Source organism: Colletotrichum lupini, chromosome 6 (assembly GCF_023278565.1).
Source record: "Colletotrichum lupini chromosome 6, complete sequence".
NCBI lineage: Eukaryota > Fungi > Ascomycota > Sordariomycetes > Glomerellales > Glomerellaceae > Colletotrichum > Colletotrichum lupini.
The window spans coordinates 2,367,309-2,383,489 of record NC_064679.1 but is presented as its reverse complement, the minus strand read 5'-3'; the positions used below and the strand labels follow the sequence as shown (position 1 = coordinate 2,383,489).

At 44.3% G+C, this 16,181-nt stretch overlaps 4 protein-coding genes across 4 annotated transcripts; 1 reads left to right on the top strand and 3 right to left on the bottom strand.

The window, feature by feature from the left end:
- Positions 1-4,115: 4,115 nt before the first annotated feature.
- On the top strand, positions 4,116-5,294 carry CLUP02_12184 (uncharacterized protein; the record flags this gene model as incomplete). The annotated part of the gene is made up of 1 exon (XM_049291148.1): positions 4,116-5,294. One exon carries the CDS (start codon positions 4,116-4,118, stop codon positions 5,292-5,294), a length of 1,179 nt encoding a protein of 392 aa, XP_049148293.1.
- A 555-nt stretch (positions 5,295-5,849) lies between these two features.
- Positions 5,850-7,378, bottom strand: CLUP02_12183 (Sodium:dicarboxylate symporter family protein; the record flags this gene model as incomplete). Its single annotated transcript, XM_049291147.1, has 2 exons — positions 5,850-7,015; positions 7,084-7,378. The coding sequence occupies 2 exons, from the start codon at positions 7,376-7,378 to the stop codon at positions 5,850-5,852; spliced, it is 1,461 nt and encodes a 486-aa protein (XP_049148292.1).
- A 2,827-nt stretch (positions 7,379-10,205) lies between these two features.
- Positions 10,206-12,446, bottom strand: CLUP02_12182 (vacuolar sorting protein VPS1; the record flags this gene model as incomplete). The annotated part of the gene is made up of 3 exons (XM_049291146.1): positions 10,206-10,436; positions 10,496-11,008; positions 11,070-12,446. 3 exons carry the CDS (start codon positions 12,444-12,446, stop codon positions 10,206-10,208), a joined length of 2,121 nt encoding a protein of 706 aa, XP_049148291.1.
- Positions 12,447-13,610: 1,164 nt separating this feature from the next.
- Positions 13,611-15,401, bottom strand: CLUP02_12181 (uncharacterized protein; the record flags this gene model as incomplete). The annotated part of the gene is made up of 3 exons (XM_049291145.1): positions 13,611-14,236; positions 14,287-14,873; positions 14,935-15,401. The coding sequence occupies 3 exons, from the start codon at positions 15,399-15,401 to the stop codon at positions 13,611-13,613; spliced, it is 1,680 nt and encodes a 559-aa protein (XP_049148290.1).
- Positions 15,402-16,181: the final 780 nt, after the last annotated feature.

The following is a 16,181-nucleotide window of genomic DNA, read 5'->3' as shown; positions in this document are numbered from 1 at the left end:
TCTTTACCTAGGCCGAAACTAATCTTCGTAATACCTATTATTAATATATTAAGCGTTACTAGCGCGATTTTTTATAGCGCTTAGGATTGCCCTTTTTTTTTAGTTAACTATTATAATACCCTAGTATTTAGGATAATTTTATAAAATTTATCTAGGCCGTACTTTTTATTTGCGTAAAATACTTATACGAGCTTAGTATTCGAGGGATCTAAGTAATATAAAAAGGACCCCTCTAGTTACTCCTAAATTTGCTTAGTATTATATTCTTTTTTTTTAAATATTAAAAAAGATAGCGTCTTTTCCTTAATTATTAAGAAAATAGGCTTCGGCCTTATTAAATTTACCCTTTCGGCTACTTTTATATTCGTTATTTAAGGGACCTTCCCTTATTATTTATAAATAAAAGCTTATTTATTAAGAGCTTTTACTACTCTCTATTCGTTTAGCCTCGTATATTTTCTAAAAGCTAACGAGGTAAAAAAAGAGTAATTAATATTATTAATTTCGTTATAATTTAATTTATTAGTATAGGGGGTAAGATCTTCCTTATCTTCCGAATCTCTTATAGGGGGTATATACTTTAAGCTACTATTTTAACTATCGTCGCTAAGTTCTATACCCCTAGATTTACCCTTATATATAATAAGGAATTAGTTAAACCGATAAGGGCTAGTTTTACTATTTATTACCCTTAACTTTTTATATTATTTATACGATTTAATACGCTCTTTTTTAGAGTAGTTACTTAACTAATATCTATCCTTTTTATAAATATAGTATTACCTCTTTTATTACCCTATTTATAAATTAAATCTCTACTTATTTAACGAATCTAGGCCTCTTTATTAGCGATTATTATATTTAACCTCTTTTCTTTTTTTATTATACGTTTAATTAACTTAATATTATTAATAAGGGCCGTCGTATACCTAGAGGTAAGTTTAGTACGGCATTCTTACCTTAATATTAAAACTAGATCTTAACCTCGAGTAGATCGTTTCGTAGTCTTTAAGTACTTAGTATAGGGTTATTTTTATTTTTAATATATGCTAAATTACGGAATAAAAATATCCGATTTTTTACTTATTTATCTCCTTATTTAGCTAGGTTTTTGCTAGCTTATTAATTCGATCGATAAGCTTTTTAAGGATCTCTACTTATAATTTACCTTCTATTATCCTAGCTATAAATATAAAAAAAATCGCTTATAGTTTAAATAGGAGCTCTAAGTACTTATTATAAGTTTTAAAGTGGCTTTAAATTACGTTAATTATACTAAGAAAGTCGTTTTAATTAAGATTATATACCGCTTCGTAATAATAATTAAAGGCTTTATTTATAAGTACGATATTAATTACTAAATAATATTAGTATTCCCTAATTCCGACTTTTTTATAGTAATTATAAAATATTATTAGGGTTTTTTATAAGACCTTATACTTCCCCCTAGAGTATAATTTCTCTTTTAGGAAGATCTTTTTAAGGTTTATAAATTACTTCGTATTTATTACTAAATTTTTAGTATTTATATACGATCCCTGCGTCGCTACGTATTATTAGTAACTTTAAGTTATTTATTTCTTTTTTTATTAACTAATCGGTACCGAATTTCGTGTTAGTAGCGGTAACGAATTATAAATTAAAATAAGCAGAATTATTAATTATTATACTTCTAGTACTATATTTTACCCCGGTATATCCTTTTATAACGATAGATTTTCGTTAGTAATTATAAAGAGGAAATCTAGGTCGTTTACCCTTTTTTTAAATTCGTTAAAGCGATTATATACTTTATTAACCTATACTTAGTTCTATAATACGAATTCCCTTTTTATAATTATTATTACTAGTATTTTATATAGCTCTTACGATTATAATTGCGCTAATAATACCCCTTACCTATAGAAAAATCTATTAACTACTTTTATAATTCTTAAGCTTATGCTCGCAAACTATTTATCTAGCTAATAACTAAAGTCGTTTATAATTTTATAAAATAGGGGTTACCCCTATAGCCCCTTTTTCTTATAAACCTTAGTTAAATAGATTAATATTATATTAATTTACTTATTATTAAGCTAATCCGCGATTTTATATATTTATATCCCCTAATAATCTAGGTTAATATTTACTTATTTATAAGGGATTAGGATTCTATTTAGGATCGGGTTTTATCCTTTTTTTCTTTACTCTAACTCGCTAAGGGTCGTACTTTAACTTATACCTATATTAATAATCGCTAGCGTATTTAATCTTAATAAGGATATATTTAATCTACGTACTAATTATAATAAATCCGTACTTTTACTACTTAATAAATTTATTAAAGTCTAAGAGATTCCTATTTCCTCTTGCTATCTTGCTATTACTCTCGTTTTTATTATTTTTAGTAATTACTACTACCTTTCTAAATCGCTAGCTATTATATTTACTAAGATCCTCCTTTTTATTTAGTATAAAAAAGTAGGTTTTAGTAGTTCTTTTTAATAATAATAGTAATAAACGTTTATATTACTATAAGAAAATATAGTAATTAGTCTCGGGATCTTTATTAATTATTAATTTCCGCTATCTTATATACTTCTAGCTTCTTAAGCCTCGTATTTTTTATAATCTCTAAATAGCTTCCTTCTCTAACTTACCTCTTTTAAAGTAATATTCTATAAAAATAGTTAAAAATAAATATTAAGTAGCTTATAAAAGAGCTATATAAGCTATTAAGAACTATATAAGTTATTAAGTATAGTTAATAAAGTTAAGCCCTCTTTTTTATAAAATCGTAGATTTTAAAAACTTATTAAAAATACTTATTTATTACTTATATATAATAGGGTTAGATACTTTAAAAATCTTATTTTTTATAGCCTCTTAGTACCCTATTTTATATTTTTTAAGTAGTCTTTTTCGTAGCTTAATTATAATTAGGTAATTATTACTTATTAATAATCCCTTTTATTACTTAGTTAATTTTTTAAAATTAATAATCTCGCGCTAAGAGCTAATATAAAAAGAAGCCCTTTAATAGCCCTCTAGAGGATTTTTTTTTTTTTTTTAAAATCCTCGTCCTTTTAGCCTTTTCTTAGGCTAATAATAATTCTAATAAGAGGTTATAAAACTACTTTAGGGTAGCCGCCTTTTTTTTAAGTTAATCTCCGAGATCCGTAATACTCTTAACTTAATACTATTAGGACCTCTAAATCCCCTCCTCTCTCGTTAAACCGTCCCCTATACTTTATTTTTAAATAATACCTAGGGGGTAATTAAAAGAGCTATAAAGAGGTTATTTAGATTGCGGGCTTAAAGTCGTATTTATAAAATCTTTATAATAATAGACTTTTCTATATATTATAAATCTCTTAACTTAATAACTTCTATAGGGTTACTTTTATTACTAAATAAGAATATTTATATTTAAAGATCTCCTTTTTTTAATCGCACGGTACTCTTTTATATTATATTATTAAGCTCGTTTATTATATTAATTAATTAAGTAAGTAGTTATTACGTAAGTATTTCCTTTTACTAATTTAACTAGTTAATTTTTAATTGCGGGCCGGCTATAGAAAAGTTATTTAATAAAAAAACTACTTAGGATAATAATAAAAAGCTAGTTACTTAAGTAGTTCCGTTAATTAACGTAGTTTAATATAATAAACGTCGACTTTTTATAAGTAATAAAGGGCTACGATTACTTAATTCCGTACGGTATTTAAGAATCGCTTCCTTTTTTATTTACTTCCGTAAAGTTAATTAATACGAATCTCCTATTTTATATAATATTAAAAAGTTATCTCTTTTATATAGCAAAATACTTTACTAATCTATAATAATAAAATTTAACTACTAATTAGTATTAGTATTCCTATTATAGGGTAGTTAGTTCGAACCGTAGTTAATAAAGAGATTAATTAAACTATATAAATATCTACGTAAGTATAAAAAAGAGGTTCTAACCGTAAGTTAGGCTAGCTATGATAATCGTAAATAGGGCCCCTAATTAGCCCTTACGTAGTCGGCCGTACGCCGCGGTCGAATTAGACTTCTAATCCGACAAGGGCAGACTGGCCAACTGGCTTCATTCCCAGCTATCGGACCCAGCTTCACCCCGTTTCCGGATGTACTGTCAACTCCTCGTGGACTCGGCTACGAACGTGTCCAAGGACGAAATCAAGGAATGGGGCCCTCTAGATCTCATACGCTGCCTCAACAGAAATGAGCGGGACGCTGGCCTACCCAAGGAGTCCGCGTACCACGAGATGCTCTACCTCATCGCGGACTACTTTGGCACCGAGGTGATTACCTTTACGCGCCCTGACAAGCCCCGTGAACCGTCAGACCCGGTAACGACGTTTCCTTCCAGCCGCGAGGCCTCTCCAGAGCGAAACGGCCAGCCAGGTCCTTCGGGCACTCAGTCCAATAATGAAGCGATCGCACGAGAGAGAACACCCAGCGAAAATTCACCCCCACCAGAAGAACCTTATGCAAACCTTTGGCTGGAGGAAGGAAGACAAGTCTTCAAGATGAGAGTGTATGGAAGTATACCCCGGGAGGGGTATATTCTGGACCCCGACAACCAAAAGAGAGAGCAGATTCTCCTCGTTACTGACTCTAAGCTAAGGTATTTTCAGCCCGTCACGCGAGTAAGTCCCGAACTGCCGTCAGCGGTAAGAGGCGGGCATTACATCGGCACGCGACCTTACAAGATGTGGGAGCGCTGGCCACCGATGCCGTGGTGGCCGGAGGCTAAGTACCATGATGGCAGTAAGAAATGGGTGGGCGCCTGGTCCACGACCGACGGGCGTAGTAGCATCACCGACGACCAGCAGCTGGAGATGAAGCCAATAAGCATCTGCAGAAACATCCTGGACCCTATAACCGGGGCGCAGATTCGAGGTCGGTATTTTGAAGCACAGCCACCCCGTAACCTGCAAAACCGGTCATATCATGACATGTTGCTCACTTACGAAGCTAACACGGACACGGACAGGTATGGGGTGATATGTCCCACCATAACCGTCATAAAAACCTGGAGGACCGAGAATCCCCCAGCTGGCCAGGCGGATCCGCCGCTTCTTCGGACGCAGTGGAGGGCCCGGACGGGTGGGGCCGATGACGTGAAGTATCGGTCCAAGGGGCATCTTGAGAGCCGGAAGCGTACGCGTGAGGAGTACGCTGCGAACGAGGGTCTTGGGTTTGACGATGATTATGGGTGGTTGAGGATCGAGACGGCAGAGAAGGAGAGCAAGGTAAGGGCTTGGCATGATAAGGCTAAAAGGAGGAAGATGGGCTGGTAATGAGGGGTATCGAGAGTTGCATTTCTGGGCAAGCTTGTGCTTTTGCTTTTGGCTCTTATTCGGTTCAGGGGGGACTTGGAGCTTTTTGCATAGCGAACTTTTGTGAGATGTCTGGTTTTAGCGGGGCGCTTCGAGTTGAATATCAGAGCAATGATTTGAGGTTCCAAGCTCACTCACATGAATAACACTTTCATCGGCAAGTTGAAAACTTGCCGTCCAACACCCCGGTCCGCCAAGGGAAGCACTCGAGTAGATGGCATGTCATCCCTAGTCAGCAAGATGCTCCTTAATCGGCTCGGCGTAGGGTCATCAAGCTGTCTTCGTCTTGATGCGGCCTTGCGACTCTTTGGCCGCGCGATACCGGGCATCGGCAACCCAATTTTAGCCGGGATCATTGGCTTTATATACCGACCATGCCACGAAAGAAAACACAAGTCACAGAAAGGCTACTCTGGTGCATTCATCGTGGCTCGATGCTTTGCAAGTTTCAGCGAGAGTGATATTCATTCGATTGTATTCCTTGTTTTACACATACACTTTCTACACGCAGGTAACTTAGACGCGCTCATCATTGTGCCTGACTTCTTCCTCAACAACTTCAGAGCCGTCGACAGGATCGGTAATTCCAGTCATCTTAGTAACAATCACAGCAGCGAACAAGTCGCCGCTAACGTTGGTGGCAGTGCGGAATCGATCGATGAACCAGTCAATGGCTACGACAACGCCGTACATTCCGCTTGGGGGAATACCCACGCTCGATGATATCATAACCGTCAAAACGAGGGAGGAGCTCGGGATTGGGGTGGTGCCGATGGAAGCCAGAGTCGACAGCAACAGGATGATGATGTAGTCGGCCGCGTTAAGGACATGACCCTGGGTCTGAGCGAGGAAAACCACTACAATCGGGAAGTAAATAGCGGTTCCGTCCATGTTCACGAGACAACCCAGGGGCACGGCGAACTTGGTGACCGTCTCGGGGACCTTGAGCGTCTGACGGCAGCACTTCATGGTGACGGCGAGGGTCGCTGCCGAGGACGCGGTTCCCCACGCCGTCAACCAGGCGGGCGAGCACTTGAACCAGAGGGTGTATGGATTCTGGCGGGTGAAGGCGAAGAAGATAAGGGGGAGGACGATGAAGAGGTGCAAGAACATGGAGCTGATGGCGCCGCCCATGAGGATGCCAAGGTTCACGCCGATGTCGTTAATGTCGAGTTTGAACATGTTTGGCAGAATCAGGAAGAAGACGCCGATGGGGGCGAGCTTGATGAGGAAGGTGATGATGATCATGATGAGGGCCTCGACCTCGCGCGCCGCCTTGATGAGGGAGGATTGGCCGTCGCGGTTGTCGATGAGATAGCCGATCACGACGGCACTGACGAGCACGGCGAGGAGATGATCAGAGGCGAGGGCGTCGACGACGTTCGCTGGGATGAGGGAGTTGAAGAGCTCGGTGACGGTGGCAGGAATGTCTTGATCTTTCCTCTCCTCGTAGGACTCCTGGTCTTTTGCGGACATGCTGTCTGTGGCGATGGAATCTGCCGAGGCGACTGTCATGAGGCGGGCCCAAACTTGGGAGGTCATGATGATGGAGTGGACGATGGCTACGATGGTTGTGATGACGTAGTAGCCGATTGTCCACTTTGCGAGCTTGGCACCGCCGTGGGAGATTTCCTTGAGCTTTTGGACGGCGAGGACCATTGCTGTCACGATGAGGGGCAGGACTGATTTATTGTTAGCTCCAACGCTCAACGTGTCTGATGCAGCCGCACAGGAGCAAGGACCAGCATACCCACGGCTTTCAGAGACCGCAACCACAGGTTACCGGGGATGATGAGAATGGTCGTGGCGGCTGCGGGGATATCTGGGTGCGCAGTCTTGACGCCCAAACCGATACCGACGGCGATGGCGGCGGCAATGATGATCTGGACGGCGGAACCAGGCTCGATGACCGGGTGCCACCACGGTTTCTTCTCGTGGACCGACACCTCCGATGTGATGGAGGTCTGGTGCTGGACTTGATCCATCGAGGAGTTTGAGTTCTCTCGGACGGCCTTGTCGGCCGTGCCATACTCTGACTTCTCCATCTTGAGCTGGCTTGTGGACGGAGGTAATGTGTCTAGATGTTGGCGAAACAACGGGGTTGCCTGGAGACGGAGTCACAAGATACTGGACAACGAGCCGTACCAAGATCGCTACCACGCTGAGAGGAAGAAGGACGAGAGAAGAAGTTCCATCGACCCTGATCGGCGACTCGAGCGAGGGATATATACGTGAAGAACACCCGGCTCGTGGGTCAAGCTGAACCTGGGTTGCACCGAGAGTCTTGTCTATCAGTGTGGCGAGCAGGGGCTGGCTAGCCTACGATGCCAAAGCTCTAATCGGCCACATCTTGGATAGGGGCCGAATAAGAGGAAGCTCGCGTGGGCGATTCCGCTGGGGACTGGAGGGTGCGCCAGGCCATCAGGTTGGGGATTTCACCAAGGACGAGATAGGGCACGCGTATCCCTCACCCGCCAAGAAGGATATCAGAACTGGGGGAGGGCACAGCTGTTGGCATCTTTCACACGAAAGGAAGGTGTAAGAGGATCCATTCCATCCCCGCGTTACCCACCAGTCGCGCGTCGATGAAGGAGAGATGGGTCTTGGTGTCTTGGTCAATCCGCAGGTCTGGATTAAGACTGCAAGTCTCCTACACACGACCGTGCAAAGGGTTGGGCGACTGGCCACCGGCGTAGGACCTTGGAGAACGAGAAGGAAGTCAGATAGTACAGGTGCGTGCGTGACTGGGATGCTATGGGGTGGAAGACTGCGACGCAGCATTGGCAGAGGCAAGGTCGAATTGGAAGAGTGGGCTGGCCAGGAGAACTTTTCTGGATCGTCCAAAGGGAGGGTACCGGACGACAAGAGATAGGACAATGAAGCTTGACTGGCCGAGTCAGTTTGTCATGTCGGGATGGTCGTCTGGGTATTGGCCTTGGCTGGAAACACAACTTGGCGGTGACGACGGGGCTTTGCTGGTTATTATTCATCGAACGGTGAGAAGGTCGTTTGCGTGAGTATCATTGAGTATCAGATGCCTTCAGTGGTATGGTGCAAAGAGCCTCATACCTGGCTCGCATCGTTGCAACCTCAACTGACCACTTGTAGCGTTGTCGCAGACACTTCGATTGATCCAGCTCGAAGCTCTCTCTCGAGCTTCCAATGCCAGGTTCACCCCACAAACCGTGGGTCTCGTCGTCTCCCCATCTTGACAATTGTCAATGACAGCTCTGTCAAAGGCCTAAACTCGGCCTCCAGTTTGCAATCGCGTTGTCAGCTAGCAAAAAGCTCCACGGAGAGCAAAAGGATCCGGCGCGTCCAAGAAAACCAAGGCTCGTTACCAAGGTGCCCAGGGTGATTGCGCCCCGGTTGGCATCCGTCAGACATGACTCTCGGGCGACGTTGGTACGACCGCGGCCTCCGCCCATTGGTCCGCCACGGCGAATGCCGTGCCGCGCCGAGCCTTGCCGAGAGGCTCGGCGGAGGAGCGCGAGGACGAGGGTGAAGGGTCGGGCATGGGGCTCCGAGAAATTTGATTTGGAGGTGGAGAGGAGAGGGACCGTCGACAGAAAAACCAACGAGAGAAAAAAAAGTCTTGGCCGTGGCGCCGGAGCTTGTTTGCTTTCGACATTCCACCCACCTCCGCTCAGGAGTTCCGCTGAAAGCCACGCGTAGCCGTAGCAAAGCGTCGACTTGCACTGGTGGTCGGCAGGTCACCTTCGCGTGCTCCCTTTTGCTAAGATAGGGCGTGAAGTGATGCTTGGCCGATCCACGCCGGTCCGGACACAGATACCCTGGTTCATGTCTGTTGATTACGTACAGTGTAACGGAGTGCAGGGTACCAATGTGGGTAGCCGAGCACTGAGTGCTTTCGAGAAGACTACTGCAACGTCTGACCACTGACAGTCGAGGTGTTCAGTTCTGTCACCCTGATATCTGGAATTCGACAGATAATGCTCGCTCTTGGGGTGTCGAATGCCTGTTTCTTGTCCTTTTGAGATGTCTTAATTATCTGCTTGAGGAAATTCGGGAGGCAATGAACTACAACGGGCCGAGTTCTGGCGTATGCAGGTCGAGCACGCGGCTCTTGGTTTGGGGAGCAGGCGACGGAGAGCTGGGGTTGGTTGCCGCTGCCGTGGAGCTCCATGTGGCCCCATCTCCCACAATAAGAAGGGATATCAATGGAAGACCGGGATGAATCCAACGCTCCAGCCTCAAAAAAAGGTGAGGTATCCGGCGGGTTCCAGCTAGGTACAGTCTTGGAAGCGGTGTAGTCCATGTTGGCGTGGAGAGCCTAGGGACCCACGACAACCAGGCAAGAGACTCGACGAGGCCCTCTAGGTAGCATCGACCTCGAACTGTGTTCAAAAAGGCGTGGGTTTAGGCTGTGATGGAAGCCGGTCACCCTGCGGAAGGCAACGAAAAGTGGACGGCATAATAGTAAGACGGACAGAGCCTCATCATGTTCTGGCGACTAGTTCTTTCTGAGGCCCAAACACTGTGCTAAGCTGGCTCATATCGGAACCTGCCAATGACGCCCCAATGTAATTAGGGTATGACTTGCAGATAGCTGCTGCACTTTCATATCCTGCTGAGAGAATGGCACGAGAAAGCTGCGGATAACAGAATAATGTCCATGCTACTGAGTCAGCAAATACCAAAGATAAAAACCCCAGCAAGACGGAAGCTAGCGCGGTGATCCCGAATGAACGACGAGAGCAATTAGAAGATATAGATTCGAAGTAAACATCAAGCTGTTGCAAATATTGTACCAGATTCGTCTCATCAGAACTGCAACTAAAGAAGAAGGAACATCCCCAGGCGACAGTGTTAGCAGGAAGGGCTCAGCAAAGTCATCGATCTAAACATTAGCTAACCTGATAAGCACTGCAATTCAAGAAGGCTACTTCGTAACCCTTTAACAGACGCCTCTAGCCTTTGCCGTCGAGCGATTTCCTTCTCCGGCTCCGACCCAATGCGCAGTAGCTCATCGTCAGAGAATTGCGAGACTGTCGTGGGGTAAAAGATCTCTGGCAGCGGAGCCAGAATGTGGCGTTCAATGACTTGTCTACACACGTTGTCCACGAACGTCTTCATTGCAACCTGTGAGACAATATCAGTGTCTTGAGCAGAGAGAAGGCAAGTGTGATTTGAGTACGTACCTTGTAGTAAGCATTGAGACCTGCGAGAGCCTCCTCACATGCTTGCTGATCCATATTAACGCAGAGCTTGGGTTGCAATTCTTCAACGAGAAGCTTTCTGTCATTGGCATCGCAAGTTCTAAGATTGCGCGCACCAACCATGGCGAGCGAGTTCTCTAAAAGGTCTTTCTGCGAAGTGTTGCGCGCCTTTTGGATGTTGTCAGTGTAATAATGATTGTACGTAATTGGATGACGATCCTCATCCAAGAATAATTGCTCAAGCTCCTTGAATGCAGCCTTCCTAGAGAGTTCTAGCTGCTCTTGACAGAAGCTGGTGGTGTCTCTGCGTAGGCGATCCTCATGAACAAGCGTAGCCACCGCTTCACGGATCCATTTTGAGACACACTCTACAACAGTGGAAACATGGTCTTTTGCGAGATCGCGCCACGGACTCGAGTGCTCGTGGAAAAGCTCAGCGAGTAGGATGTGGTTGTAATTGCCAGGAAGTTCACGACCTCGGGTCTGGGTGTAAGTCTGATCACAATTAGCGGTTTTGACTTTGTTGTAGGAATCACACAACATTTCGAAGGCTAACCTCCCGAACCCAGGAGACCATCTCAGTTCCCGTCACAAGAATTTGGCTGCTCTTACTGCTAGAACCATCTTCTGAGCGGGGCGTAGGTGGACCATAGGTAATCTTGCGTTTGTGACCTTGTTCACGGACTTTCGTTGCGAAAGCACCGTTTCGCTGGTGAACCAAGGAGCGAAGTCTGCTTCCGTTGTTTTCCTTGAAGAAGGCGGCTTCAGAGCAGTGATAATTCCCGTCTAGGGCCGCCTGAGCTAGTTGATAGTAGCGCATACTGACGTTGGTCATGAAAGATCGAATATCGCCGAGGGATCGGCGTTCAGGGCCCATTTCTTCGAGATCTTTTTCAAAACAGCCGAGTTTACGTCTGATCTCATCCTTCAGTTTGGGCAGCTCCCCCTCGAGGTGCTCATCCAGAAGCTCTTGTAAAAATGCTTTCAAATTTTCAATGCCAACCCGGCTCATGTCAAGGTTTTGAGCCTTCCAGGCTGGTGAAGAAAACAAGTTCATTTCACGTTCTGCGCGATTGTTGTTGCCACTGTCGGCTTTCATCTCGGATGGACTGGGGTTTTTGAGAAGGAAGAAGCCGAGTTTGAGCTTGATAGCGTCCTTGTTCTTGGCGATGTTGGCGAGCTTGGCCTCAGATCCAGCATTGATGAGATCGGGTTTGGTGATTATACCGACAGTCCGTTGTCCATCTGGATCATACTCGCGGGCGATTCTGATTATGCCTTGATTGGCAAAGTCGTTGCTGGCTTGAACCACAGCGAGAATGATGGTTCGAGTGCTCTTGAGGTAGCCCCGAACCATAGCATGGACGGCCTCAACGTCAGCTTGAGACTGTTCCTCGTTGGACACCGAAATAAGGCCAGGGAGGTCAACAATGCTCAGTTGCAATCCTGTAGGGCCCGAAATCTCAATGCGAAGAGCATCAGATGCAAACGCAGCATCATCAGGAGAGTCGGTAAAGCCGCGTATCCCCATAAGCTTGGAGACCTCCTCAATGGCGACGGGAAGGTCGGAGAGGTCTTCCTCCATCTCGCGCACATAGTTACTGAGAGTCTGTGCAATACCAGGCGGGCGAGAAGAGTGAGGCCGAATAGTAGCCTTCGCCATGAATGGCTCATTAGAGTGCCGTAGAACAATCTCCGTGGGAAATCGGGTACAGAGACCTTCTTGACGAGGGAAAGGCATGCCAGTAATGCCCTCTAGCACGGAGCTTTTGCCTGCGGACTGGTCGCCACAGACAACAAGTTGAGGCAAGTCAACCAGATCGCCGATACCATTGGCACGAAGTCTTTCGATCTGGTTGAGGCGATGGGTAGATCTCTGAGATCGCAGCCCGAGGGATGGGGCCGCGGGTTTGTTCAGGCTAGAGACGGCCATTTTCTTTGTTCTAACAATGGTTGTGGAAATGTGGAAATTTGTAGTGAGAGGCTCAGGCAGATAGACACTTTAAAGTCGATGGAAATGAAGTTGAAATCAAACAGAGGAAAGATAGGTGCATCCTCACTGCATAAATATTTCCATGGTTTCCAACATGTGCAATTGCTTTCTGAGCAGTCTTCACATGCGTTTACATGCGAGCTGTGGCATTGTAGGCCTCAACTGAAATGGCTAGCGGACGCCGAATCTATAGATTTGTCTAGACTTGTAAGAGAGTTCAGTTTCGGGAGCGGACCTGATTATGCAGTCACGAGGTAAAATTAATCACACCCATCTTATCGGTCAAAAACAAATTGTTTTCTGCAGCGGTACACATGTTTCATTGGCTATAGCCGATGTGTTCTTGCAACCGATGAACCAATACCCAATCCCGAGTTTGCTGCAAGGTATGAATATACATGCAGATGACGCAATTTGCGACGGACCTACGTTCTGGCATGTGATGATATGTTGACAGATTTAAGACAGGAGGCTCGTGCTAATCGGTGAGAATTTGGGTACTATTGTTCGTCATATGTTTGCGTTGGCGGTCTTTTGTTAGAAGAAAGTAGTTCCCTGATCAATTGCCGAACGGCAGCAACCTGGTACCAGGATCTCTACTCAGGACGGTATAGGAGTCGCAGTTACGTCTAAATTCCATTGGTATGCAAAGTACCTTATGTATATACAAGATTCATATCGCTGTAATATCGCTGAATATTGGTCTAAGGCGCGCCCTGCGGTTCAAAGATTCGATATGGATCTGCCCTTGCCGAGATCGATAGACTCACCAGAGATGCTTGGTCATGGGGTATGATGAAAGATACCTCAACAAACTGAAAACAGGCTCTGCGACTGGAGGTTTAAGAAATGGATACAGGAAGTCAAATTGGAAGTTCGGGAATGCGACATTACAGAGCATCACACAGGTGACTGAGTTATCCCACTATCACAGATTTGGCTTTCCGCAACATGTCCGAAAGAACAGTGAATGTTGATAAGCTCGTCTGTCGTGAGTTGTGATGGGATCATCCAATGAATAAGGTTCTTGGTGTCTTGACGTCGGAGGCCCACCCGAGCTAAAGTATAGAGCAAATTCTATCTCGCGAGTGAACTCCAACCTGATCATGTGGGAAAAGCGCTTACGTCGCGGTGAGGTCTGAGATGTCGAGCCCGAAGCGACTCAATCTCAGACTCAGTCCCGAGGACAACCACCCGTTCATCCCCATCACCTGATTCTACATCACTCGTCGTCCGCTTAATGCCGAAACGGAGCTTAACATCTTTCAACTCTTTCGAGAAACTCTCGCTTCCCCCGATACTGCAAGGTTTCCCAAGTTCATGTAGCCTGCTGCTCGTGCTGGTCGTTACCACGAACTGAAGGAAACTATTTCCAGCCGAACATCCGTTTCGGTGTAATGCCCTCCACCCAAGGATGTACACTGTCAGCGTGACTACCAGGCACGAAACATACGGGGCATAGAATTGCCACGGTTCGCTGAAGCTGTAGATGTTTGCACCGGCGAGTGCCTCAACAGGCTGACTGTTGACCCATAGAGGCCCAGCCGACATTTGATTTAACGACACGGTGGAGATCACGACATCCTGTAGATATCTCTCGATTGACTGGGGGCTGATATCAAGTGTCGGATTGAACTTATCCTCGAGTCCAATGTAAGGGCTTCCTGCGGCAAGGGAGCCAGGTCCGGGCTTAATCCATGGTAGTTCGACACCATATCTTTCATCTCGGTCTTTGACGCATTAGAAACAGGTAGACTGATTTGGTCGCGTCCTCACTTACATAGAAATACACCGCCGACCATGGCATCTACGGCAGCTTTCCTGATAGCAAATGCTTGGGCACGTGTGAAGTTTCTCGTGAGCTCTTGCTGATTTATGGGCGAGTCATAAGCTGTTTCGTATCTGTAATCGAAAAAGTACGTTGCGAATTCTTTCTGAACCGGTGCTTCGTCCGTCCATATCGGTGAAGTTTTGAGGATCTCAGTCTCAATCTCGCGGGTGCCATTTTGAGAGTCAGAAATAGTAAAGTTGTAGGTAGCAAGCTCCATTGTGCAATCCATTGTTCTGCGACCATCCGGAACGCACTGCCCGCCCTTTATTGTATCCCAAGTTATGACAAGAGTGTTGTTGTACACGAAGGATTGGTTCGAGTATGCCCCGTTTTCGGTGTAGAAAACGTCTCGAGTGCAGGGATTAAGGGTTGGGTATTTCTGCTTTGTTGGCTTCGGTTGATTGCAATCGAACTTCGGTCCATCAAAGACTAAGTTGTAGGTACAAGGACCACTGCAAGGCGAAGCAAAATGTACCGGCTCGCCAAGACTGATGACAAGGGAGGCAGTTTGTCTCAAGTTTGGTCGTATCTCATCTCTAAAGTATCATAGATCCAATCAGCTAGTAAAGATTTGGTCATGGTGGATTATATACTAACACGTAGACAAGATCGTTATCAGGCTCCATCAACGAGAGCCGCATAAAGTCTCTGGCACTCCCGTTTCCCCAGTCGCTGATATCCAGTGTCGGCACATTCGTCAAAGTGACCGGCAACACCGCATTTTCAAACTCAACTGTCAGCGCACCAGGCGGGAAGACGACAGTAACTGGGATCATGAAGCAGAGAAACGCGATCAACCAGAGCTCGGGTGCGCTAGTCAAAAGATCCGACCGGAACAAGTTCCACGGACTCAGAACCAGGGTTACAAGCTTATCGATTGTGTATGCTCTGAGTGCTTTGCGACGGAGGAGTTGCCACAGAGTCTGGTCGTAAGCTACTGCGATGCCACTGAGAAGACAAATCTCGACGGCGATGGCAAGAAAGTTAGCTAGAGCAGCCTGTAAGTTCTGACTGAAGCCAGACGTTGCAACAGGCTGACCGTCCAAAAGGATGAAGAAGGCCATGTGAGTGGCCATAAATCCCAATGCTGGTAGACCGGAGACTTGTCAGCATTGAAGTAACTGTGGTTGCGCCGCTTATTCAGGTAGAAAGGCCACCTATACCTAGTAAGTCGACCTACCCCCTTTTAGCCACCCCCCCCCTTTTGGCCACCCTATTAAAACATAATATTAAAACATCGCTACTAACTATACTTAATTAATTAACTATCTTCTACTACTATAATAATATAGTTATTATTCTCCCTAAGTAATTTAACTCTTATAAGTCGACTAGGACTAATTAGATAGTTACTAAAGTCCTCCTAAGCTCTCTATATATTCTAAATATTTACGAACTTAATATTTAAGTTTATTAATATACTTTTCTTTTTTTACGGCCTTAATTAGTTAACTTTAGCTTTTAGAACTCGAATATAGTATTAAAATATTATTAAATAATAGGCCTACTTATTAAGTACCTTTTTTATTTTTTTAAATAATAGTCGTTAAGTATTATAATCTAAACTAAGCTTTATAAATAACTTTAACTAATTATAGAGCTCGCTAGCCTTCTTAAGTATTAATTAGTTAATAATAGACGTTATTAATACCTAGTTAATAACTTTTTTAATATTACTAATTACTTACCTAGTATTTATAGTCTTTTTAGTTAGTATAACTAGGTTAAATAGGACTATTAAATTAGTAAGTAGTCTAGCTATATTAGGGGGATATAGTTTAGTTATTTTTTATTTACTTTATATATTTAATAACGTTAAACTAGCTAAACGAGCTTTTTAATAG